Genomic DNA, 25,093 nt, shown 5'->3' with positions numbered 1-25,093 from the left:
TCTGCTTCCCACCCCTCTTCAGCAGCCTTTGCGCAGCCAAGGGAGGCAGGGTCTGGCCTCCTGCCAGTGCTAATCCAGACACAATTTCCAAGCCTGAACCTTGGTGCCAGCCTCAGGCACAAGCCAGGCCCTGACCTTTGCTGGGTTTCTATAGACATCTCTTCTCTATCTTGAGGAGCTACTGAAGGCTTTTCTGCGAGTTCCTGGTAAAATTCTGTTGCTTTTGTTGTTCAGTTACTCAGACATGCCCAACTCTTTGCGACCCCATGGACTGTAGCAAACTCATCTTCAGAAGATGGCTTAAAGTTTTTGAAAGCTTGGGAGCTTAAGTTACATGCAGACATGTCTAAGCCAAAAAGGCCGAACACATAGTCCTTGCAAGGGACTAATGGCAGAATTAGCCAGAGCAATAGTTTTGCTCCTTACGAACAAGACACATCTTACCCACTATGTAGGCGCTATGTGTACCCACTAATATAAACTGGCATTGCCAGTCAGCATTGCCAACTTTCCAGAAAGGTTTCCTAAAGTGGAAATGATTTTTAGTGTGTATCAGAATTGTATGAAAGGCTTGCTCGCCACCCCCCTGCCCCCCTGTAAGTCTCTCAATCAGTAGATGTGGGATCAGGGCTGCATTTCTAACAATTTCAGGAGATGCTGATGCTTCCTGCTGGTGGCTGGGTGGTTATGTTTTCAGAAGTATTGCTGTAATGAATCTGCTGGTATTTATTCAGTCCACAATACTAGTGTTACAAAATGCAAGGGAACCCCTACATCCCCAGTTGAGTAAATAGAAGCTAAATGACAGAAATAAAACAATGCTTGAAAATCTTGATCTAGGAGCCACAAACTTCACTATAAGCCAAGGGTTATGCAGTCACGACTGGGTGGACGTGGTGGTTTGGTAAAACCAATGAAGTACTTAGGCTAGTAACTGGAAAACTGCTGGGGGCAGCAGTCTCTAGTGGCAATGGGAGATGCCGCCCCATGTAAGAACTGGACCACAAGCATGAACATGGGGTTCTTCGTATCATCACGACTCCAAGGCTTGGATGGTTTCTAAAGGCTGTTTGTTGATGTCTTACAGAGGTTTGTTCTGTGCTTCATGAGGCTTTTGCAAACGTTAGTGGTCTTTCCAACTACAGAGAAAGAAGACTTGAGGTCTGAGACATCTGGTTTCTTGTTTAGCTTACTGGAGCAAGGGTGCTTAGGGGTGAGATGTTTTTGGTGGCCTCATCTTCATCAGGGAGGAATTTCGCTTTTTCTCAGGACACAGATCAGTTTTCTAGGCTCTGCATGCCTAATACTCAAAATGACGACTCCGGTGAGAATGCAAAAAGGCTTAGCAGGTGACCAGCTCTTGAGGGAGGAGGTGGCTTTGGATGTCCCAGCCCCCCCAGTGCTGTTTGCTCTTATTTTCCCAGGCTGTCCGCTTAACTACATTTACTCAAGGGAATATGGGAACTACTCCCATTTCAATTTGGCTCAGCTAAGAGTCAAAGTCAGCCTTCTGTCCCAACAGAAATAATGTGTCTAGGTACTTCTGTAATCTGATGATTTCATTTGAAAAAATTCTCTCTAGTCTATGGTGACTCTTAGCGGATATAACAATGATAAAAAAAAAAAATCTCCTTGGTATCTTGGCATATTTAACATTCTGTGAAAAGCAGGGTATTTCTCATTAACTGGTTCAGTTCAGTTCAGTCGCTTAGTCGTGTCCGACTCTTTGCGACCCCATGAATCACAGCACGCCAGGCCTCCCTGTCGTACATCGTTCTATAATAACGGAATAAAGAGAACCGAGATGGACCAAGACTGCCAAGAAGATGCACAACAGTTGCCTGCGCATCTGGGGACAGAGGAAGCAGCTTCTCTGGGTCGCTCATACTGCCCGGCCAGCGGGGTGAGGTCAGCGGTGGACAGGCAGAATGTTGGCGGGGTTGAGAGAGGCTCTGTTGAGACCTCCCTCCTGGAGCAGAGGCCTCCCTGGGAAGGAGGCCCATGGTCCTGGACAGCAGGGTCCGAGTCTGAGAGGCCTCCTTGCAGAGCACAGGCCAGGTAGTCCTTCCATATCTACCTCTTAAGTGAAGAGGACTCACTAGAGGGGCCCTTCTCTGGGCACTGAGGACCCAGTTGTTGAATCCCAAACTGAAAAGGGCAGCAACCTGCTTTACCTGGAAGTAGGACACACTTCAGAAGTAACTGCCACCTGCCCTAAACATGTGGTCAGCTTGCTTTAAAATAAAGGCATACGCTGGCCAAACATCTTGCTAAACACAGAAGTGCAGTCCTAACTTGTGGTTATTGATGGTAAAGGTGGAACAGGTTAAAGTCTGAGTAACAATATCCAGGAGAAGGCTCAACTAAGAACCAAAGACTCTTTGAAGTAAATTTTGATATCATCCAAAGCTTGGGATGCAAAATGACAAGGGTCAGCAGTGAAAGCATCACTTAGAACTTGTCAGAAACTTTCAGGTCTTTCTGAACTTCCGAATCAGACTTTGCATGTTGTTTAAAATCCCCTGGTGACACTTCTGCAAGTTTGGGAAACAGCACATTGCCCTCAACTAAAGAGGAGGACCGGCGATGGTCTGGGGAAGAGAGGACCACTTGCAGGTACACCCACTAGCTGCAGGATGATGGTAGCTCCAAGGTGTGTCCACCAGCCCTTCACTGCCACTAAGTCATGTCTTTGCACAGAAATGGTACACAGACAGAGGAGAAAGGCTATGTTCCATACCTGGGGTCTAAGAGTTAGCTGAAGTTTCAGAGTATCAAATGATTTAATTACAAAACTCAAGTCCCTTTATTCACTTTCTAAAAAAACACAAACATGAGAATAAAATAAACACACACCCAACTCACTAGCCCTTGCAGGATAGGAAAAAGCCCTGGACAGAGAGCTTGCAAATGTCTTTCCTTACACTTAAGTCTGCATCTCCTCAGGCATTCCAGGGTGCTGTGTTTTGACACCTCTTGCAGGGGAAAGGAAGTGGAAGCTAGAGTCACCTACAAGAGGGTTACAAATACCTTACAGCTATTTGATGCTAGTGGCTTGTAAACTCTGATTTGCACTCTCAGAAACAGATAGTATCAAATAAGCATTGTTAAAACCCTACCACCCCTGGCTAACCTTTACCGTCAATTCTTTGAAACTGCATCTTTAGGACTGGTTATGTTCCTTCACTGCAGCTTCTGATTATCCTCAAGCACAAACCCTAAAATCCATATAGTCTCTAAGTTCAAGTACAAAGGTTCGCTTCAGGACAAACCCCAGAGTGATGTAGTGTTTCTAATATGTCTGTAGTGTTTACTGGGTGTCACCCCCTGGACAGGCTAGCTGGATGGCGGCACAACGTGGGGGCTCACGTGGTCAACTTTTCTATAGTCCCACTTGCTCCCTATTCTATCTGGACACTGCCCCACAGTCAACATTGAATTCTGAAGTCAGTGAGGACTTTGGCCTGTCTTCATTCTGAAGTTGTACTCTTATGTAACTGAATCCAGTTCTTCACCATTAATTCAATGGAGCTTCCAAAACATGTCCGGCATATTCTAAAAAGAAAGATAATCACATCAAAATGTTAGTTCTGTGTTATGTTTAATTTTATGTTCCCAAAGGAATTAAGCTAGAAAGACAGACTTGAAGCGAATATTTTACACTCCATAATGGAGCTGAGGTTTTCTCCCAATACAGGCACAGAGGGACAATTTGTCTCATGAGTTCCCCATGTGACCCTGATGTTCTTGCTTTGTTCACTCACTGATGCTTATTTTACTAATCAAAAAGGACGGACATCTTGAAGACCCTTTCAAAGAGAACACCAACGCAGAATGAGGGGTAAGACACACCGTGATGGGGCCGCGATGGCGGAGCCTGCCACGGCTCACCTGTGGTAACTGCGTATGTCTGCTAACGCCTCCCAACCCTTGCAGACAGCATTGTTTTGTGCATCGAGAGCTGATTTTTAAAATTAAATTTCAAATGTGAAAAAGAAAAAAAGGGTGCTCATAGCAGAAGAATCCCATGGTAACTGACAGTGGTAAACTGAAATCCTTAATAAATACTACAAGGAAACCCAAGAGGGCTTAAAGCGGATTCTGAGTGCCATTGAAGAGGCATTTTAGAATGCACTGCTTGGTTTTATATTCAAATTGTAAGCCCAAGTTAACTCATATCCAGGGGAGAGACTCATTTAGGCAATTTCACAACAAGACTTTAATGTGAATTTGGCGTGTGCATACCCAGCATCCCAGCTGGTTTCTAATGAAGCATCTATTCATAGCTTAAATGTTCAGCTCTGCTGCACAGAAAATCACAATCACTGACATAGGAAAAGGTTACTAATTAGTTCTCAGTAAAAAGTTACTCACAACAAAATGAAATCCATTTGCAGTAAACACTTCTCTGAATAGATAAGAAACGTGAACCTCGGTAATGGCTTATCCCTTTTCTATCTATTTCCTGTGTCTATAAGCCTGAGGTGAACGCTCCTGGACAGAAGGCGGGTCACTGACCTTAGGAAGCGTCCTGAGATGGAGCAGCAGGGTCCTGGCTTTCAGGCTCTGGAGGTGGTGCTGGCACGGCTTCTTTTTTCTGGGTTGCCAGGAACTCATGAATTGCTCGTTCTATCTGTGGTCTGAAGATGTGGTTCAGTTTGGGATCCACCACCTGGGAAATAATTCTGTCCACTCCAGCTTCCAACATCCCTGACCTTAAGAAGACAAACAGATTATTCCATTATTTCGCCTGCAAGGTCATGGGAGAGCCCAGTTAGTACCCACCTGATCCAGGGTACAGCCCCGTGAGAGTGCTTTCAAAGGATGGTGCACTGAGCACACAGGGTTCAAGCCATGATGTCTTTAGAGGGCAACTCGTTATTCCTAATTCACAATCTCATCCCCTCCCAGTGCAACCTTGTACAAAAGAACCAAACAAAACTCTCCCCAAAACAAACAGTAACAGTATGGTCGAAAGAATCGACGCCATGGGGAGATTTGAAAACCTCAACTGAGCAAAGCCAGCAGGCCTCCCACTTGACTCCACTTCCCTCAATATCTATTCTTCTACACATCAAAGCAGAAGTGGGCCCCAGCAGCAACCTGGCTTCTAAGCCCTAAATCTTACACAGCACAAACCAGTCAGGGCTGGGAATGCTTACAGCATCATCAGCAATTCAGTAAGGCCTTCAAGCTGTGCTACATACAAGGTAACGTGGAAGCAAACAAGTAAACAGACAAGAAACAGATTGTTTCTAAGCTGAGATGGCTGGATGGCATCACCGACTCGATGGACATAAGTTTGAGTGAAGTCTGGGAGTTGGTGATGGATAGGGAGGCCTGGCGTGCTGTGATTCATGGGGTCGCAAAGAGTCGGACATGACTGAGAGACTGAACTGAACTGAAGGGGCTAAAATACAGCCCCAGTGTTTTTTGAAATAGAACAAAAATTAGTCAAAATGTCTATAGTCAAACATTAGGGGTGGGCAGCAAGGAAGATTATGATCATAGGAAACAATCACATTTGAAGAGTTTGGAACATAGTCCATGCAGGGTCAAACTGAATTGTTCTCCTCAAAGGATTAAAATATTCAAATACCATTCACAAGTGTGGTGGACAGGTTTTACTTACTTTCCTTTAGACTTGAGTTCTTGGGCCATTCAAGGTTTTGCTTGGGTAAAAATAGGTCCTGAGGTTAATGGGGCAAATGGTGTGTCAGAGCACAGCCCAGGAGACAGCCAAGCAGACACATGCAGTGATGAGTGAGATGAGAAACAGGCCCTGAACTGGTTAGGCTGAGTAGTGAATAAAGTGCTCCCTAAACCCAGTGGTGACTGACAGCTTACCAACAGGAAGCCTAGATGTAAATAGAGCGCCATTAGAGTACAGGGACACCTGCGAGCAGACCCTAAAAGTGTGTGCCCACGGAACACCGAGGTCAGCAGCAGCTGAGGTCAGCGCAGAAGCACAGCCACCTCTCCTTAGTCACAATCCAAGGGCTACTGACCTCCATCACCCTGCTTCCTGGGTCAGGTTCCCAGGGGTCTTTACTGGAGGTGAAAATCTGACCAAGGAATACAAAGTACCAAGAGTACAGCTCCCTTTCTTGGAGATTTTAAAAGTGCTAGGAGGAAGTGTCAGGTGCCTAGAACAGAGGATGAAATGAACAACTATCATGTAGTTTCCTCTACGCTGCAGCCCCTGAGCAGCGGGGCTGGCCAGCCAATGCTGAGGGCTGCAGTGTCGCACTGGCAGGGTTAAGGAGCGGATCTTCACTGTAAAATGTCATTCGAATTTGCCTCAAATTTAAAATGTTAGCAGGAATCACAAACAAATGTCTTAGTATGACATCCAAATTCATGTTTTCAGGTTGAAAAGTAGGGAATAACTACATAGGTGGTAAAACTATGAAAAAAAAAAGCAAGGAAATAAGGACCACCCAAGTGGAGTATGGTCAACTTCTGAGAGGAGGACGGGTACCGGGAAAGGTGGGAGGCGGAGCAGGGATGGGTAGGGCATGGGGTTTGGAGGGTGCTGGTAATGTTCTATTTCTCACCCTGGATGGGACTACAGGGATGTTCTAATTACTTGTTATACTGCATTTCTGCTGTAAGCACTTTTCTGTGTTACACTTCTTATGAAAGGTATATGAAGAGAAGTGCCACATGCATACCTCAAGGATGATATCAACACACATTAGAAATTAACAGTAATGTTGACAGTCTTCATGCCATTATTGGCACCTTTTCAAATATTTAAATTATTTTGTGCTTTATTTTCTTAATATGGTTGCCAATCTTTTAGAATATAGGGTTAAAAAAGTTTCATCTGATTTGTTACTTAAGCTATCAAATAGTTTTTTTTTAAGGACTAGCAATAACTCACATGCAGAGTACATCATGAGAAACGCTGGGCTGGATGAAGCACAAGCTGGTATCAAGATTGCTGGGAGAAATATCAATAACCTCAGATATGACACTACACTTATGGCAGAAACCGAAGAAGAACTAAAGATCCTCTTCATGAAAGAGGAGAGTGAAAAAGTTGGCTTAAAACTCAGCATTCAGAAAACTAAGATCATGGCATCTGGTCCCATCACTTCATGGCAAATAGATGGGGAAACAATGGAAACAGTGAGAGACTTTATTTTGGGCTCCAAAATCACTGAAGATGGTGACTGCAGCCATTAAATTAAAAGACGCTTACTCCTTGGAAGAAAAGTTATGACCAACCTAGACAGCGTATTAAAAAGCAGAGACATTACTTTACCAACAAATGTCCATCTAGTCAAGGCTATGATTTTTCCAGTAGTCATGTATGGATGTGAGAGTTGGACTATAGAGAAAGCTGAGCACTGAAGAACTGATGCTTTTGAACTGTGGTATTGGAGAAGACTCTTGAGAGTCCCTTGGACTGCAAGGAGATCAAACTAGTCCACCCTAAAGGAAATCAGTCCTGAATATTCATTGGAAGGACTGATGCTGAAGCTGAAACTCTAATACTTTGGCTGCCTGATGTGAAGAACTGAATCATTTGAAAAGATCCTGATGCTGGAAAAGATTGAAGGGAGGAGGAGAAGGGGATGACAGAGGATGAGATGGTTGGATGGCATCACTAACTCAATGGACATGAGTTTGAGTAAACTCCGTGGGTTGGTGATGGACAGGGAGGCCTGGCGTGCTGCAGTCCATGGGGTTGCAAAGAGTTGGACATGACTGAGCGACTGAGATTGAGCAATAACTCATATAAGGACCAGTGCCAGACGAGAAACAGCTGTTCTATGAGTGGTAGCCACAGTCCCCTTCTTTTTGAAGGACTCCTGTGCCAGTCTGCTCACCAGAGGAACAAGGCCATGGGTAATGAATCCAGAATGACAAGGCACTAGGCATCTTCTGGAATCATGCTTCCTCCCTAACTCTGAGAGCTTTTGTAAATTTTAGTTACATTTAGAAAGATTCAGATTTCATCAGCTATACTGAAAGTGCCAGCATGTTAATAAACATTCTTTTCTACTTTACAAAAACTTTTTATTTTAAAACTATATATTCATAGAAAGTTGCAAAGAAATCCATAAGGAGGTCCATGCACTCTTTACCCAGACACCTCTAAGGCTTGTACTCTGCACAACCGCAGTACAATATTGAAGCCAGGAACATAAGAGGAAAAATTCTGTAACCATATGTGGTGATGGATGTCAACTACTTATTGTGATCATTTCAAAATATACATGAATTGAATCATTATGCTTGAAATGAATTACACCTGAAACCAGTAAGCTGTATGTCAGCAATACCTCCGAAAAGGTGGGGGGGCGGACAAAAAACCCCAGAAAATCAGCATGGGTACTCAACCTCATTTACATCTGTTATAGTTGCATTTCTGTGTCTGCATACACAGCTCTGTGCAATTTTATCGTAAGAAACTTCACGAGCCACAATTACTCACTTGTATACCACCCTCTTCCAGCTACCCTTTCCTAGCCACACTCACATCCCACCAACCCTAAGCCCCAGCAATCACTAATCTATTTTTCCATCTCTATAATTACACATCAGGTCATGAATGTTATGTAAGTGGAATCATGCACCATGTATCTTTTTGATACTGGTGGGTTTTTTTCACTTGCCACAATTCCCCACCATTTCTCATTTTAAAGAGGAAAGCATCACAAGCTTTTAGATATTCCAGGAGAGTAAGTGGATCAAGAAAACGTGAACATAAGCACTGGTATTAAGAACAAAGAAGAAATAGCTTATCTCAGGACACCAGATTTCATGAGCCACCTCCACTTCTGTGCCCAGTGACACGCAGACGTCACTTGGATGCGCAATCAATAGCACCTCATTGAGGTTCAGTTTGCTGTTATGAAGAATAGACTTTAATAAGACCTCATGCCTGCCTGAACACTACCATTATACTTTAGAGGGGTCATGTGGATTCAGAAAGTCTGTGTAACTCACACTGGCTTGTGAGAAGATCCAGCTGCTCTTGCCCAAGGCTCAAACACTGATATATTGGTATGAACATCACTGTGTGTTCACGCTACACTGAAAACTTCAAAGAGCCTGAAATATGTCTTACAATTTAGAATACCTTTCCTGTAGAGACATGCTCAGGAGGCTTCTGTAGGCATCAAGAGTTTTAACTGAGTTCTTTGCTTACTTGAACTTAAATGGGGGGTGGGGGTCTGCTGCAGCTTGTATGTCACATTTGCTGAAAGGTACCACGCACTTGGGGCTTCCCAGGTGGCTCAGTGGTAAAGAATCTGCCTGCCAATGCAGGGGCCACAAGTTCAATCCCTGGGTTGGGAAGATCTCCTGGAGAAGAAAATGACAACCTACTCCAGTATTCCTGCTAGGATAATCCTATGGACAGAGGAGCCTGGTGGGCGGCAGACCATGCACTTGACCAAACAGGGCCTTTCAATGGCCTTTTGAGTCACACTTGTGGTTACTGCCTTTTCACTTTCAATTCTGCTTACTTACTGAACCACACTCTGCCTCAGACCATTTCGCAATTGGTTTTTGTTCATCGTGGGATTCCATTCCTGCTTGTCCAGATGTGTTGATACAAAATTATCCACTTTTTGCCTCAGGTTTTGGTAAGCTGGCTAAAATATAAAAAAGGGGGGGGGCAAGGTCAGAAGTTACACGCACGAAAGTTTTATAAATTTGCCATTCAGATCACAGATTTTCACAGGAATGCAGAATTTCAAGTCCTTAAATACACTCCCAGCATGTCCATGAAGGTCACCATACAGCACAGCAGAGAGTGAATTACCAACTCGTGTGCTTACTTTAGGGCATGCACGTGTGAGTGCTAAGCCACTTCAGCTGTGTCCAACTCTTTGCAACTCTGTAGACTACAGCCCTCCAGGCTCCTCTGTCCATGGGATTCTCCAGGCAAGAATACTGGAGCAGGTTGCCATGCCCTCCTCCAGGGGATCTTCCAGACCCAGGGATTGAACCCATGTCACTTATGTCTCTTGCACTGGCAGGCAGGTTCTATACCACTAGCGTGACCTGGCAGGTAGGTATGAGGCCAGATGCTCTACTGCCCTGCTTACTTTTCAGATAACTCTATAACGGTGGTCCTATTAGTTCTCTTCTGCATTCATGTTAAAGGATTTAAGTTTAGAAAAAGTAAACAATTTGCCTACAAGGCTAAAATGTGGCAAAGTCAAGGTCAGACCCAGGCCATTTCCAAATCAAACGAAATGAGTTCTAGCCCAGCTCTACTGCTTACTAGCTCTCTGACTTTCAACAAGTCAACCAACCTAAGTCTCAGTTATTTGCATCTGTAAAACAAATATTACTGCCCCACTTACCTCATAGCATGTTCTCAGCAATAAGCGAGGGTCCACGAAAGCCCTCTGCGTAAAATGAAGCTACCCAGCCCTCACACACACAGACTGAAGTCAAAGTCTATGGAACACTGGGAGACGCTGACAGGAAGCAAAACTTCAGTCCCCAAAAGAGCCTGACTGGCACCACTGCTCTCTAAAGCCAACTAGTATGAGGAGAACAAAATCAGAAAGACTTGATGAATGCAAGGTATGTATGTGAACACAAGGAATGTGCATTCCGAGCCTCCAAGACTTTCTGGCACCATCAGCTGTTGTTGTCCAAACCAGGTGCAACAGTGTGAGTTGCTGTTTCACACTTCACTCCTCTCTCCTCCCACTGTGGCCAGGGACCACTTCCCTACCCCACTGATGTTGCATTAAGCAGTGTGATTTTCTTTGGCCAATAAAGTGTCTGGTAGCTCAGCTGGTAAAGAATCTGCCTGCAATGCAGGAGACCCTGGTTTGATTCCTGGGTTGAGAAGATCCCCTGGAGAAGGGAAAGGCTTTCTACTCCAGTATTCTGGCCTGGAGAATGCCATGGACTGTATAGTCCATGGGGTCACAAAGAATTGGACATGGCTGAGTGACTTTCATTTTGATAATACTGTGCCGTTGATAAGAAGTCCTAAATGTGGTTGTGCCATCTGGCATGGCTCTGGTACTCTGGTGACCTTCTACGAGGGTATATTCTTTGCAACCTCTGTCCCTCGGGCCTGGGATGCAGGAAAAGTACGCATGCAGAGATCTTCCCCCAACCACAGCTTGGACCTAAGCCCAGGCTGCCTATAGCTGAGCCACCAAGTCTACCTAGATCAGGTGAACTTTAGCTGACTTGCAGTCCCATCAGCATGCAAACAAATGCTTATGATAAGCCACTGAGATTTGGTTTATTATGCAGTGTTACTCTGGCAAAAGTCTGTTAACAGTCAGCTATATGACACTGACAAAGGAATCAAGAGGTTCTGTGAGTGTGGTCTTCCCAAAGGCCATGACTCACAAAGACTCTCCACCAAACCTGAAAAGAGAAAGGCAGGGAGATGGATGAGGACTAAAATTCACAGATGCCCATGTACTATCCGCCTAGCAAGTCCTTCTTCCTGGTAATTATCTTCCCTTCTTCACAAGGATAGGGCAGTGGGTGCCACATTCTCCTGGCCACAGGGGTGGCTGCCTGACCCACGTTTAGACAATGCAGGTATTTCCCAGGATTTATTTTTTTCCTTTAACTGGAGCTGTTTTGAGAGCAAGTAGCTGTAAGATGTAACCAAAAGTACTAGTAACCAAAAGGATGACTCTACTCTGCAGTGACATAGGGTTAGATAGCCCTGGTGGAGAATTCTTGGTTCCAAATGCATCCCTATCCTTCTGGCAGTTTTTTTATTCTATTCTTCCTTAGATTCCCTTGAGTCAATAGATTCTCCCCCTTTGTTCACAGGAGTTAGAGTTAGATTTGTCACTTGTAACCACCAATCCTGATACTGTATCTTTTACTATTCAAAATAATTCACCCAGTTTTAGGTAGGACTGGTTACTGGAAAGGACAAAGGACAGCTAATATCACCAACCAAACTCTAACCTTAACAGACCCTGACAACATAGAAAAATCCCTTCAGTTCATGAAGTGAAAGATCTACAGTGCCTTTCACTAAACGTTTTATTATCCTATCACTTTCTCTTAACCTATCAGTCTATTTACTTATTTATATTTTGGACGCATTGCAAAGTAAATTACAAACATCAGCAGAACACATTCCCTGTGTGCAGTCTGGGGTGGAGCCTAACAATATGCAAATCTAACAAGTTCTGAGGTGATGCTGATGATCCAAGGACCACACTTTGAGAACCGTGGGACTAAAACAACAAAGGATGTGCCTGGAGACATACTACCTCAAGAATTAAAACAACCTGGTGACAACCAGGAAGAGCTTCTTAAGCTCCAATTCCCTCTATCCCAATAGATTCTCAATACCGACTAAAAAAAAATGTATCCTACATCAGTTAAGCCACATAGAACCTAATGAGACATAAGAAACATAGTGGAGAACTTGTGATGGGAAGCTGAGAACACCCAGGACTGGAAAACGTGAAAATTCTGTCAATATGTATGTTAAATAAGAAAAATTAAGTATCTCATTTCAAGGAGAGAACTGCTCCTTGAGTTTTTTAATCTGGGAGAATAAAAGTATACTCTATTTACAATACATATTATCTGATCTACACTTCAGTTTTCTACGCCAGAATACACACTTTGAGGACAGGATAGTGACTTGCTTGACCCTGTGTTCAGAAACCTCACCAATAAATGTTTAATGGATAACCAATCTTTAAGGCCTAGTTTTAAGCTCACAATCTTCCTGTGAGGTAGGCAAAAGATTTCCATGTTGGGCTCAGAGAGGAGAAATCACTTGCCTAGAGGAGCCCATTCAGTAAGAGAGCCTCCTATGTCTACAACCACAGTCTTGTGAGAGAAACTTCTGAAAAGAGAGTAAAAAAACATTTCAGCGACTACTCTTTGTCTGATACTTAACACCGGTGACTTCACTGAATACAAATGAATCTGGGCAAGGTCAAGTGAAACAGCATTGTATTAGCCAGTTGACCTATGATCTAACTGAGAATCTTTCAACCAATGATGGAATACAAAATAAAGGTGCTGGTTCTACGAAAATATACCTTAATTAACTGCATACTCAAGCCTGCAAATCACTGAGCTAGAGAAAAGGAAGAAAGGCTGATGTTTGTGCATTCAAACCATTCATGCTTACTTACCTGGCTTTCTCCGGTGTTCTTAAAACACTGAGATTTGTTACTGAGTCTCATTTTGGAAATACAGGGTCGAGGCTGTAAAACCGGTATTGGGTCCCCAAGTTCAGAGACGCTGCTGGGCTAAGTCGCACAGAGCAGGATGGGGCGGGGAGCCGAACCCACGTGGACTTCCCTCAGAAAGCTTCCTACACTGCCCCAAGCGGTCTCCTCGCTGCTGAGATTTGAAGAGTACCTTTTGTTTTTCTCTCCGGTTTGGAAGTGCGAAGCTGCAGCCCTAGCAGCCTCACGCCCAGCCCGCCCCCCATGAGCCCAAGCCGCCTCAGCTGACCTTGGTGTCCACGTCGGCCAGGCAGTCCCGGCGGAAGCTGTCAAACAGACCGCGGCTCTTGAGTTGCTCCACGATGAGCGCGATGAGCTGCGGGTCGCCCGGGGGCAGTGAGGCCGGGTTGATGGGGCCGCCGCTCCCGCCTGCGCCGCCGCCGCCCGCCGCCGCCCCCGCCGAGGCCGGGCCCGCGCCGCCGCCGCCCACCGCGCCGGTGCCCCCGCCGCCCCCGCCGTCAGCCATGGTTGCGCGCCGGGCCTGCCAAGGGGCCCGAGTAAGGCTTCCTCTCAGGAACAGAGGGCCGAGGTCGTGGAGCGGTGGCGGAGGGGCCCGAAAAGGAGAAGGCGGCGGCGGGGACGGAGGGGGAAGGGGCGGCGGCGGCGGCGTCGACAGCGGCTGCGGCAGTCTCTCAGGCAGCGGAGTTGCTGCCGGAAACCGCCCGCCGCGTCCCGGACGCTCTCCCGATGACGTCACCGAAGACCTTTGCATTGTGGGGCGGGAGGTCTTCCGGCAGGCAGCTCCCGCTCTCTTATAGGCAGCGGTCTGGCGGACGGAAACTACATGTACCGGCAGGCTCCGGGGTCGCGTCTCCAGTTTGCGGGACACGATGGGACTTGTAGGCGTAGGCCTAGTGATTGCTGCAGCGTGGGCTGGCCTTCCTCGCCCTCGCCCCGTTACTGCCCCCTCGCTCTAAATCTGCGCATTCCCAGAGTACCTGATTGTCAGAATTGTCTGCTAGGTTGATTGAATGCATAGATTAACAGGTTTGTCCCTTAGAGATTCTGATTCAGTATTTCTAGGTCGTGGCCTGGGAATCCGTGTTTTTAAAAGGTATTCCCACGCCCTTCTTGAGCAACAAATATGATCTGGGAAATGTAGGAAGCAGTGGACCAGTCACATTTCTTTTATTAAAAAATTGTGGGTTTTATTTCCCCTTCTGATTTTAATAGAAATACATACTTATTTTAGAAAATTGAAAAATAACAGAAAATTGTGCTGTAAAAAAGTTCCCTGATTCTGTTTTTGTCTCTCTCTGTGTGTATTTCCTTCCGGATAGTTTTTTTTATTTTTGGCTTGCTTGGTCAGTCGTGTCTGACTCTTTGCAACACCCATGGACTGTGGCTTGCCAGACTCCTCTCTCCATGGAATTTTCCAGGCAAGAATACTGGAGTGGGTTGCTATTTCCTTCTCCAGGGGATCTTCCCCACTCAGGGAACAGAACACTCATTTCCTGTGTCCCCTGCTTTGGCAGGTGGATTCTTTACTACTGAGCCACCTGGGAATCCTATAATAATAATAAGTGAATGTTGAGTAATTGGAATATTACAGGCATGATACCAAGTGCTTTATATACACTACGTCACAATCTAAAAAGCAGTTATTATCGCTATTTTGCAGATCCAAAAATGGAGGCACAGAGTTTGTTACCCTGATCACCTAGCTAAAGGTGAAGAGGAGGGGTTGAAGTCAGGTCTCCTGAATCCAAATCTTAGCGATGTTTAACCTAAGGTGTACTACATTTTGCAAGCTAGCTGACATCAAAGGTAAAGCTTTTCTTCTCAAATTTTTTTTGTAGCTACAGTTCACCATTGGAACTGCCACCACTATCCTCTCTTCCTTTCAGCTTTTGCCTGTTACTGACTGAACTCCTGCCCATAACCTAGGCATTGTTATTTCCGTATCTTCCATAAGCAGTGGAGGGTATGTACATAATAAATTCTTCAATATCCTTGGCTCCTAAGAAGAGAAATAATGAGATCTCTCTATTATGGATGCTCTCCACTCCAACATTTTCCATTTAAAAGCATTTAGCCCTTAAAATGAATATTGGGGTGTTATAGTTTATACTCATCCTTTAACTCAAGTTCAGTCTTCCTCAAAGATTAAGTTAATAACCAACATTATCTCTTAATACTTCAGCCATCCTGGGGATTTCCTAATGACTATTTCTCCTAATTGTTCCCACACTTATCACCCACATTTAGCCCCAGGAGAGGCCTGGGTTCAGGCTGCCTGGGCCCCCAAGTTCATTCTTCTCTACACTCTCTGATCACTTTGACCAGCCTATTCTCCATTTTGACAGGCACACCTTACTTGCTTTCCTCAGGGTAAACTTTTCTGACCTTCTGACCTAATTGGTCTTGTCTCACTTGTGTAGATTCTCAGAGCCTCTTTCTTGTAACAATTATTGTAATTGAAAGTGAATAATTTATAGGTTAATTGGCCGCCTGTTCCCACTGCTGAAGTTTTAAAGCCAGGACCACAGCTTGCTGTTCATCACCATGTTTCCAGCCCATAGCTCAATATCTAGCTGAAAGTGGATGTGTAAGTTTTGGTCTATTTCCTATAATCATGGGATAAAGTCAGAGAGACAGTCTGTGTTGGCGGTAGGTGGGGGAGGGTGTCATTTGTAGCCACCACTTGCAGAAAAAGCAGGGGATGATGGATTAATCCATCATGACCAAATGGGTAAGCGATCCCGGAGACTGACAGCAAATGGTTTAATCATTTGTCAGTTTCATGAGGACCTTGTATCATATCCTAGTTGCTAGAATTCTGAACCGTGAAAACAGGTTGACTGTTACAGCTGTGACCTTGTCTCTGGAATCGCTATAAATGGGTTGTGGTGGGGTCAAGAGAATGAGGAGAAAGTAATCAAGACTTGTGCAGTTGCTAAGTCGTATTTGACTCTCTCTGACCCCATGGACTGCAGCACACCAGACTTTCCCGTCCTTCACTATCTCCCAGAATTTGCTCAGACTCATGTCCATTGAGTCTGTGATGCCATCCAAGCATCTCATCCTCTGTTGTCCCCTTCTCCTGGCTTATTACTCATCCAGAGTTGCAGTAAGATTCCACTACACCCAAAATACAAAGATATGTAATACACAATGATTGTCACCAGGGGGCACCATTGCTGTATTAATAATCCAGGATCTTTAGAAATTTCTACAGATATTGTTTTAATTTTATCCCAGGTAGTGATCTCATTTTCAGATATCCTTTAGGAAAAAATAATCGTTGCCTCTCATTGTTAAAATTTGTCTGTAGCAAATTACCTGAGCCCAGTGATTTGTACATAGTGAGAGCTGGAATATTTTATGTTAACGACTGCAAGTCTAAACCTGGATCTCCAAAAGAGAAAGGGCAGAAACTGGAAATGAGATCCATAGTTTGCCAAGGGAGATATGAAAAAGCAGCCCAGCGTGAGGGCTTTCTGCATCAGATGACACTGGATTGGAATCCCGGCTCCATCGCTTTGGGGTGGTGTGACTGGGAAAGTTGCATCATGTCTCAGAGCCTTAGTTCCTCAGGGCGCTGGCGAGGATGAAGCTTCAGTTTGACATCCTAGTTAGCATAATTCCTGGTCCTCAGCAAATGTTGATAATATAATACAGTCACAAGTTTACATTTGGGTTGGGAAGTTATTTAATTAACCAGTGTCTCCTCTGCTAACTTCTAAATTGCATGAAGGGAGGGTTTGTCTGTTTTGTTTATCATTGTGTTCCCATTACCTGGAATAGTGGCTGGTACATATAGGCTCTTGGTAAATAAGAATGGATGAAAAAAAATAATGAATAAATGGGAAATTTGCTCTTCTAAGTATATAATGTAATGTAATGTTAGTTGCTCAGTTGTGTCTAGCTCTTTGCGACCCATGGACTGTAGCCCTCCAGGCTCCTCTATGTAATTCTCCAGGCAAGAATACTGGAGTGGGTTGCCATTACCTTCTTCAGGAGATCTTCCCGACCCAGGGATTGAACCCTGGTCTCCCACATTGAAGGAAGATTCTTAACCATCTTCTAAGTATCAGTTCAGTTCAGTCGCTCAGTCGTGTCCAACTCTTTGCAACTCCATGGACTGCAGCACGCCAAGCTTCCCTGTCCATCACCAACTCCTGGAGTTTACTCAAACTCATGTCCATCGAGTCAGTGATGCCATCCAACCATCTCATCCTCTGTCGTCCCCTTCTTCTCCCGCCTTCAATCTTTCCCAGCATCAGGATCTTTTGCAGTGAGTCAGTTCTTTGCATCAGGTGGCCAAAGTATTGGAGTTTCAGCTTCAGCATCAGTCCTTCCAGTGAATATTCAGGACTGATTTCCTTCCGGATTGACTGGTTTGATCTCCTTTCAAGTCCAAGGGACTCTAGAGAGTCTTTTCAACACCACAGTTCAAAAGCATCAATTCTTTGGTGCTCAACTTTATGGTCCAACTCTCACATCCATACATGACTACTGGAAAAATCATAGCCTTGACTAAACGGACTTTTCTTGGCAAAGTAATGTCTCTGCTTTTTAATGTGTTGTCTAGGTTGGTCATAACTTTTCTTCCAAGGAGTAAGCGTCTTTTAATTTCATGGCCACAGTCACCATCTTCAGTGATTTTGGAGCCCCCCAAAATAAAGTCTCTCACTGTTTCCACTGTTTCCCCATCTATTTGCCATGAAGTGATGGGACCGGATGCCATGATCTTAGTTTTCTGAATGTTGAGCTTCAAGCCAGCTTTTTCACTCTTCTCTTTCATTTTCATCAAGAGGCTCTTCAATTCCTCTTTGCTTTCTGCCATAAGTGTGGTGTCATCTGCATATCTGAGGTTATTGATATTTCTCCTGGCAATCTTGATTCCAGCTTGTGCTTCATCCAGCCCGGCATTTTGCATAATGTACTCTCCGTGTAAGTTAAATAAGCAGGGTGATAATATACAGCCTTGATGTACTCCTTTTCCTATTTGGAACCAGTCTGTTGTTCCATGTCCAGTTCTAACTGTTGCTTCCTGACCTGCATACAGATTTCTCCAGAAGCAGGTCAGGTGGTCTGGTATTCCCATCTCTTTCAGAATTTTCCACAGTTTGTCCTGATCCACACAGTAAAAGGCTTTGGTGTAGTCACTAAAGCAGAAGTAGATGTTTTTCTGGAACTCTCTTGATTTTTCAATGATCCAGCAGTTGCTGGCAATTTGATCTCTGGTTCCTCTGTCTTTTCTAAATCCAGCTTGACTGTCTGGAAGTTCACAGTTCATGTACTGTTGAAGCCTGGCTTGGAGAATTTTGAGCATTACCTTGCTAGTGTGTGAGATGAGTGCAATTGTATAGTAGTTTGAACATTCTTTGGCATTGCCCTTCTTTGGAATGAAAGAATTGGAATGAAAATTGACCTTTTCCAGTCCTGTGTCCACTGCTGAGTTTTCCAAATTTGCTGGCCTATTGAGTGCAGCACTTTCACAGCATCATCTTTCAGGATTTGAAATAGCTCAACTGGAATTCCATCACCTCCACCAGCTTTGTTTGTAGTGATGCTTTCTAAGGCCCACTTGACTTTGGACTCCAGGATGTCTGGCTCTAGGTGAGTGCTCACACCGTCATAGTTATCTGGGTCGTGAAGATCTTTTTTGTACAGTTCTTCTGTGTATTCTTGCCGCCTCCTCTTAATATCTTCTGCTTCTGTTAGGTCCATACCATTTCTGTCCTTTATTGAGCCCATCTTTGCATGAAATGTTCCCTTGATATCTCTAATTTTCTTGAAGAGATCTCTTGTTTTTCCTATTGTGTTGTTTTCCTCTATTTCTTTGCATTGATCACTGAGGAAGGCTTTCTTATCTCTCCTTCCTATTCTTTAGAACTCTGCATTCAGTTGGGTATCTTTCCTTTTCTCCTTTGCTTTTTGCTTCTCTTCTTTTCAAGCTATTTGTAAGGCCTCCTCAGACAACCATTTTGCCTTTTTGTGTTTCTTTTTCTTGGGTATGGTTTTAATCACTGCCTCCTGTATGATGTCATGAACCTCCGTCCATAGTTCTTCAGGCACTCTTGTCTATCAGATCTAATCCCTTGGATCTATTTGTCAGTTCCACTGTATAATCGTAAGGAATTTTATTTAGGTCATACATGAATGGTCTAGTGGTTTTCTCTACTTTTTTCAGTTTAAGTCTGAATTTTTCAGTAAGGAGTTCATGATCTGAACCACAGTCAGCTCCCGGTCTTGTTTTTGCTGACTGTATATAGCTTCTCTATCTTTGGCTGCAAAGAATATAATCAGTTTGATTTTGGTATTGATCATCTGGTGATGTCCATGTGTAGAGTCTTCTCTTGTGTTGTTGGAAGAGGGTGTTTGCTATGACCAGTGCATTCTCTTGGCAAAAGTCTTCTAAGTATAAGAACGTGCTATTCCAGATTTTTGATGCTGCCCTCCACCAAATGGCAGAATATCATCAATATATTGGCTGTGTTTACAGAGGGGTCAGGTGCAATCCAGTGAGCTGTCCATAATGTATGACTGAACTGCACTAGGAGCCTGGAGCTGAGAGCAGGACCCAAGATTAGAGGAAAATCTGTGGGTTGCCTTGGTATCCTTCCAGTCTTGGAGGAGCATTCCAGAGTCCGGGGCTGCATTTAGACACCACGCCCACTTGGGTTAGACAGGTTGTCAGTCGTCATTCATGTTCATGGTGTGGCCCTTTTACTCCTTGCTTCCATATCTTTATCCAAAGAGCCTTACTATGTCTTAGGCCATACAGATGTTCATTTTTTAATTGATAGTATATGACATTTCTTGAAATTTCCTGTCTGTAGTATATTGGCTACATCTGCACCAAGGGATCTCAGCTGCCTTTTGTTTATTTCTTTGTGATGTTTTCCAACATCTCTAATGACTGACTGGATCCAAACACACACTCAGAAAACAAGGCTTTGATAAGTAAGTGTCCTCAGCACCAATCAATAGTGTCACTGCCTCTTCCACCAAATATGCATCTTAGATAACATTTCAGGCTGCGATGTTTTTAACACATTGTCATTTCAAATTATTGTTACTGAAGGATGTTTAGTAAAAGAGGCGATCTGATATAATGTAAGAAAAGAATGGGAAGTTTGAAATCTGGGTTGAGTTTGGATTGGGAACCTCTCTTATCATGTGTGTGATCTTGAACAATCCATGAACCAGTCTGAGCCTCAGTTTGCTCATCTGTAAAATGAGCATATTAATACTTACCATTTGTTGTTGTGAAACAGATAGTATGTATGCAGAACCTGACACATAGTTGGCACTCAGTAGCCAATAGCTAATAATACTGTCTTGATACATCATCCTAGTGTATGCAGTTGTAGTCTGTTATTGGGCAGAAATCTTGATTAATTTGTATTTATTTTATTATTATTTTTTTAAGTATTTATTTTTATTTGGCCACTCCAAGTCCTCATTGTAGCATACGGGATCTTTTAGTCTCAACATGTGGAATCTAGTTCCCTGGTCAGGGGTTGAACCTTGGCCCCGTGGTTAGGAGAGTGGAGTCTTAGCAACTCGACTACTGGGGAAGTCCCAATATGTGTTTGGAATTATACTGATTACTTTTTGGTTTTAATCTTTTGATTACATAGAGAACCACTTAGCCAGTCCCTAAACGGTTGGGCTCAGTGAAGCCAGGGTCATAGTTGGGCCGTCCATGCTATTGCTGCTGGGATCTGGATCCATTCTGTCTGTTTTCAGTTTTCACACATAGAATGCTATCTGTCATTCTCCAGTGACTCCCCTATTGAATCATATGCTTCTAGTTGCCTACCCAGTATCCATTCCCTTTCTTATCATCAAACCCAGTTTTATCTGGGGCTTCAGTGTGCCCTGTTAGAGTGTCTGCCCTAGATTCCCTGGGTTGCTAAGGGTAACCATAGGTGTTAGTTCTGACCGAGGAGATGGAAGCTGAGGGTGTCTGGGAAAGCTCTGTCTTGCTGATAGAGGCACTGTCTCATCCTGCTGTAGTGTGGAGGTGCAGCAGTCCTGAGCCAACACCCTGAGGGTTAGTTGGGGGACGTGTAACTGGTTCTGGCCAGTGAGCTGTAAGCAGAGATTCGTGTCACTTCTGGGCTGGGAAGAAGTACTCACATGAGACCCTCAAAGAATTCTGCTTTCACCAGCACCATTTGAGACAGTGGCTGGTCTGTCATCCTGGGCCCAAATGAGAGGCCATGGAGTAGGGGCTCCAGTTGACCCCTGATGGACCAGCAGGACTGAGAAATAAACCTTGGTTGTTTTAAGCCACTGAGATTGTGGAGTTGTTTGTTACTGCAGCGTAATCTAGCCTATCCTGACTGATACAAACCTGACCACATTCCTCCACTAAATTCATCATTGTGGAACGACTGAACATAGAAACTAACAAACAAATGATTGGCTAAAAGCGTGAATGAATCAGCTTCCTTCTCCTGCGTCCCATCCCTTCAGATCATGTCTAGGAACGACTATAAATGCACCTGGTTCATTATGTATACCTTTGTAGATGTCTTCGGTCAGTCTTTCTTCAACTTTGGGTGTTTATCAAAATTCCCTGAGGACCTCATTAAAGATATAGATGCCCAGCCATCCCTCAAATCTACAGAATCATTCCCGAAAGGTGGGTCGTGACCATGTGCATTTATAACAAGTTTCCTAAGAGGTTCTGACAATGGGTCCAGGTCAGGAACATTTGCCTCTTTGGGTAGAAAATGCCGACCCCCATCAACAAGCATAAAAGGGCAATTATTTTTTGGCATGTTGTTTTTTTAGCTTCTATTTGTCATCCCCACCTCTACTCCTACTCCCAGCTCTCACCCTTGTTCCCGGCTGGTCACTTATACCTAAGTGATTACCTTTGGTTGACGGTGCCCTTGAAAATATCCTTGACATCTCCCCTCTGGCCCTTGCATCTCATCTGTAAAGAGAAGCACGTTCATACCTTGAGGGGGGTCATCAGTAGTGGTTCCTGAGAGTGGAAGCGGGTACAGAGGGGTGCAGCCAACTGCTCAAGGCAGCCGTGGGGACGTCCCACAGAAGCTGGCATTCAAGCAGGGTCCTCATGAGTGTGGTGGGTGTTGCCCTTCTTTATGAAAGTGCCTTTGAACATGTTCATTCATTTGGGCAATCCCTGCCTGTGAGTCTCTGTAGGATGGGGAGACCCATTCTACCTGGCAGCCCAGAGACTTGATTTCCCCGCTTCCTAAACATATGGTTTCCACTCCAGCCATTAGAGGCCACTGGTGCAGCAGGTGGCAGGTGAAGAACGCATGTTCCATGCCAGGCCCTTCAGAGGGCCGTGGTGGGGGTCCCACAGGGGAGTCCAGTGTCTGTGCAGTCCATGTCAGAGGCGCCTGATACTGTTCTGACCCAGCACTGGCGCGGTGGCGTCTCCGTGGAATGTCCAGTGCTGTGATTTTAGGGGTGACTCCTGTCCACGTCATCTCCAGGCTTGGATCTCTGGCCCTCCCAGGGATTCCAGGAGCCACTCGTATTCCTTTTTTTGGGGGGTTGGGGGGTGCTGTGCTGAGTCTTCGTTGTGCAGGTCTTTCTCTCGCTGTGGCAGCAGGGGCTACTCTACTGCGGTGTGCGGGCTTCTCACTGCACAGCTTCTCTTGCTGCTGAGCACGGGTTCCAGGGCACACGGGCTTCAGCACTTGTGGATCCTGGGCTGTAGAGCACAGGCTCCACAGTCGTGGCACACAGACTCAGTTGCCCTGCGGCGTGTGGGATCTTCCCGGATCAGGAGTTGAAATCCCTTGTCTCCTGCATAGGCAGGCAGCGTCTTTACCACTGAGCCATCAGGGAAGCCCCACCTCATATTCTTTCCTGCATAGCTTTACTGATTAAACCAGCCAGAGTTCATGTCTGTTGTAACTAAAGGACCTTTCCTGGATAAGTACATAGAGAGGAGAGATGATCAGAGCCCCAGGCAGAGAGTTCCAGCTTGAGCAGAGGCCCAGGATCTTGAAGAGCATTGGATATATTCTGTAGAGGGATGCCAGTCCCGTGGGGTTGCAGAGCACGTATTTGGGGTGGAGTGGGGACCAGCAGGAGATGAGGTGGATGAAATAAGCTGGGAGCTGAAATGCTACCATTTCAGGAATTAAATTTGACCTTGGAGTGGAAACAGTGGGCTTTAAATAGGACAGAAGGAGTACCAGATGCAAAATTGACAAAGATTTCTCTGGGGCAACATGGGGTGTGATTGGATCTGGTGAAACTAGGGGCAGGGAGACGGATGAGGAAGCGGCAAGAAGTATCTCACGTGGTGGATGCTGGCTGGGGCGTCCCTGCCCCTTGAGATCTGACTCAGGCTGCCCAGTCCTTCTTCGTCACCGCCACCCTGCCCTCCGCCCACCACTGCTATGCTGGGCCCTGCAGAAGGCCAAGCCTGACCCCACGACACAGTTTCTGCAGCTTCTCCATGGTCACCTCTGCATCAGAACTCCAGCCTCTGCTGTGTTCCTTTTAGTGTGTGGATTTTCTTGTGAAATGCAGCACCTTGATTCCTTGGCATGGATTGAAGTTCTGAGAGCATCAGAGGAGAGTCTGACATTTCAGCGCCATTAAAAACCAACTGCAAATTGTGCTTTGAATGTCCTTGTCTCAGAGGCCTTTACGTGTCCCGAGGGATTCAGGGTCAGCTGTTTCTCCCCATGGGTGCTCCGGCCTCTGTCCCAGCTCATTGCCTCCCCGTACTCACTCCGTCTCATCTTCACTCCCCGCCTCGTGGTTTGCCTGTGAGATGCCGGATGCTCCTGACAGGCTGCCCCACAGATGATGCCTCTCAAGCCCTCTCTTCCAAACGCAGTTCCAGGCCCATGAAAGAGGCCATCCGAACATGAGGTCACACCTTTAACAAGCCCCATACTCCTTCGAAGGCAGGCGTGGTTAACAGTTACTTTTCTGCCTCTGCAATAGCTTTGCATAGTTGAATTTTGCTTTTATCAATAGTAGTTATAAACCACAAAATAACAGAAATTCGTCTGTCTAATGGAAAAGTCTGGAGGAAGACTGACAGGGCAGCTCCATGACCTTTAGCCTCCCAGGCTCCTCTGCCATCGTGAAAGCTCTGACCCAGGAGGGCTGCTTAAGTCACCAGGCCCTAGAGGGCTGTGGAGCAGGTTGGGAAGTGTAGTTGGACCTCTGGTACATCCTCTGGTTAAAAATTGGTGTGCATATTCTTAAGGAAGAAGTGGCAAGTGTGTATTGGAAGGAACTAGTGATTTGTGCTGTATCAGTGAAACTCACTTGTCTCAGAAGTTCCACCTGCACTTTTTCCTGGACTGGATCTTGAAAGAAGCTTAAATGTTTAGTCTGTGGGTCATGGGGCACAATGGTCGCAATAGTTGTTCTCACTCCTTTAGAAGTGTCAGCTTTACAACTTTAGGAAGGGCTGGGGCGCAAGGCCCCTCAGAAGTTCAGGCAGACCCCGCTCACAGTGTCCCACTTCCCTGTGTTTTCCTGGGGCTCAGCCCGGCCAGTGACCTCTCTGCAGCTGAAACAGAGTGTGGGCCCAAGAGGCCTGTGAACACCCCAGAAATCTCAGCTCTTGTTGCTCACAGAGGGTTTATTTCCAGAGGGATCCTGGGGCTACTGAGAAGTGCTTTCCTTTCTGGGGAGACAGTACAGCAGCTGAAGAGCCTGTGGGTGAGGGCAACATTGCCTTCCTGCCTGAGTTTCAGGAGACTGGGTCAGCTCCTGGCACTGATTTCTCCTGGCCTGTCCAGGACTTCTTTGGTGGGCTGTGCACTAAGCTTTTGCTGCTGCCATAGGTTGCTAATATTTGACAGCTTCCTGGGATCACACTTCAAAGTGGGGGGTTCCTCCATTTTTAGGGGTGCTAGAGAAATGTACAGGTCCCAGTGGCTCAACCTGAAATGAAACCCAGGTCTCCC

At 45.3% G+C, this 25,093-nt stretch overlaps 1 protein-coding gene across 1 annotated transcript; it reads right to left on the bottom strand.

Moving 5' to 3' along the window:
• Nucleotides 1-662: 662 nt before the first annotated feature.
• On the bottom strand, nt 663-13,877 carry BOD1 (biorientation of chromosomes in cell division 1). The gene is made up of 4 exons (XM_055421843.2): nt 13,441-13,877; nt 9,487-9,611; nt 4,519-4,715; nt 663-3,555 (listed from the first exon to the last, which is right to left on the bottom strand). Exons 1-3 carry the CDS (start codon nt 13,675-13,677, stop codon nt 4,520-4,522), a joined length of 558 nt encoding a protein of 185 aa, XP_055277818.1. The 5' UTR covers nt 13,678-13,877; the 3' UTR covers nt 663-3,555; nt 4,519.
• Between the last annotated feature and the right edge of the window lie 11,216 nt (nt 13,878-25,093).

This window comes from Moschus berezovskii, chromosome 18 (genome assembly GCF_049115385.1).
Source record: "Moschus berezovskii isolate FMDL1 chromosome 18, NW_MosBer_1.0, whole genome shotgun sequence".
Classification (NCBI taxonomy): Eukaryota; Metazoa; Chordata; class Mammalia; order Artiodactyla; family Moschidae; genus Moschus; species Moschus berezovskii.
Note: the sequence above shows the minus strand (reverse complement) of the source record. Positions and strands in the feature narration are given on the sequence as shown.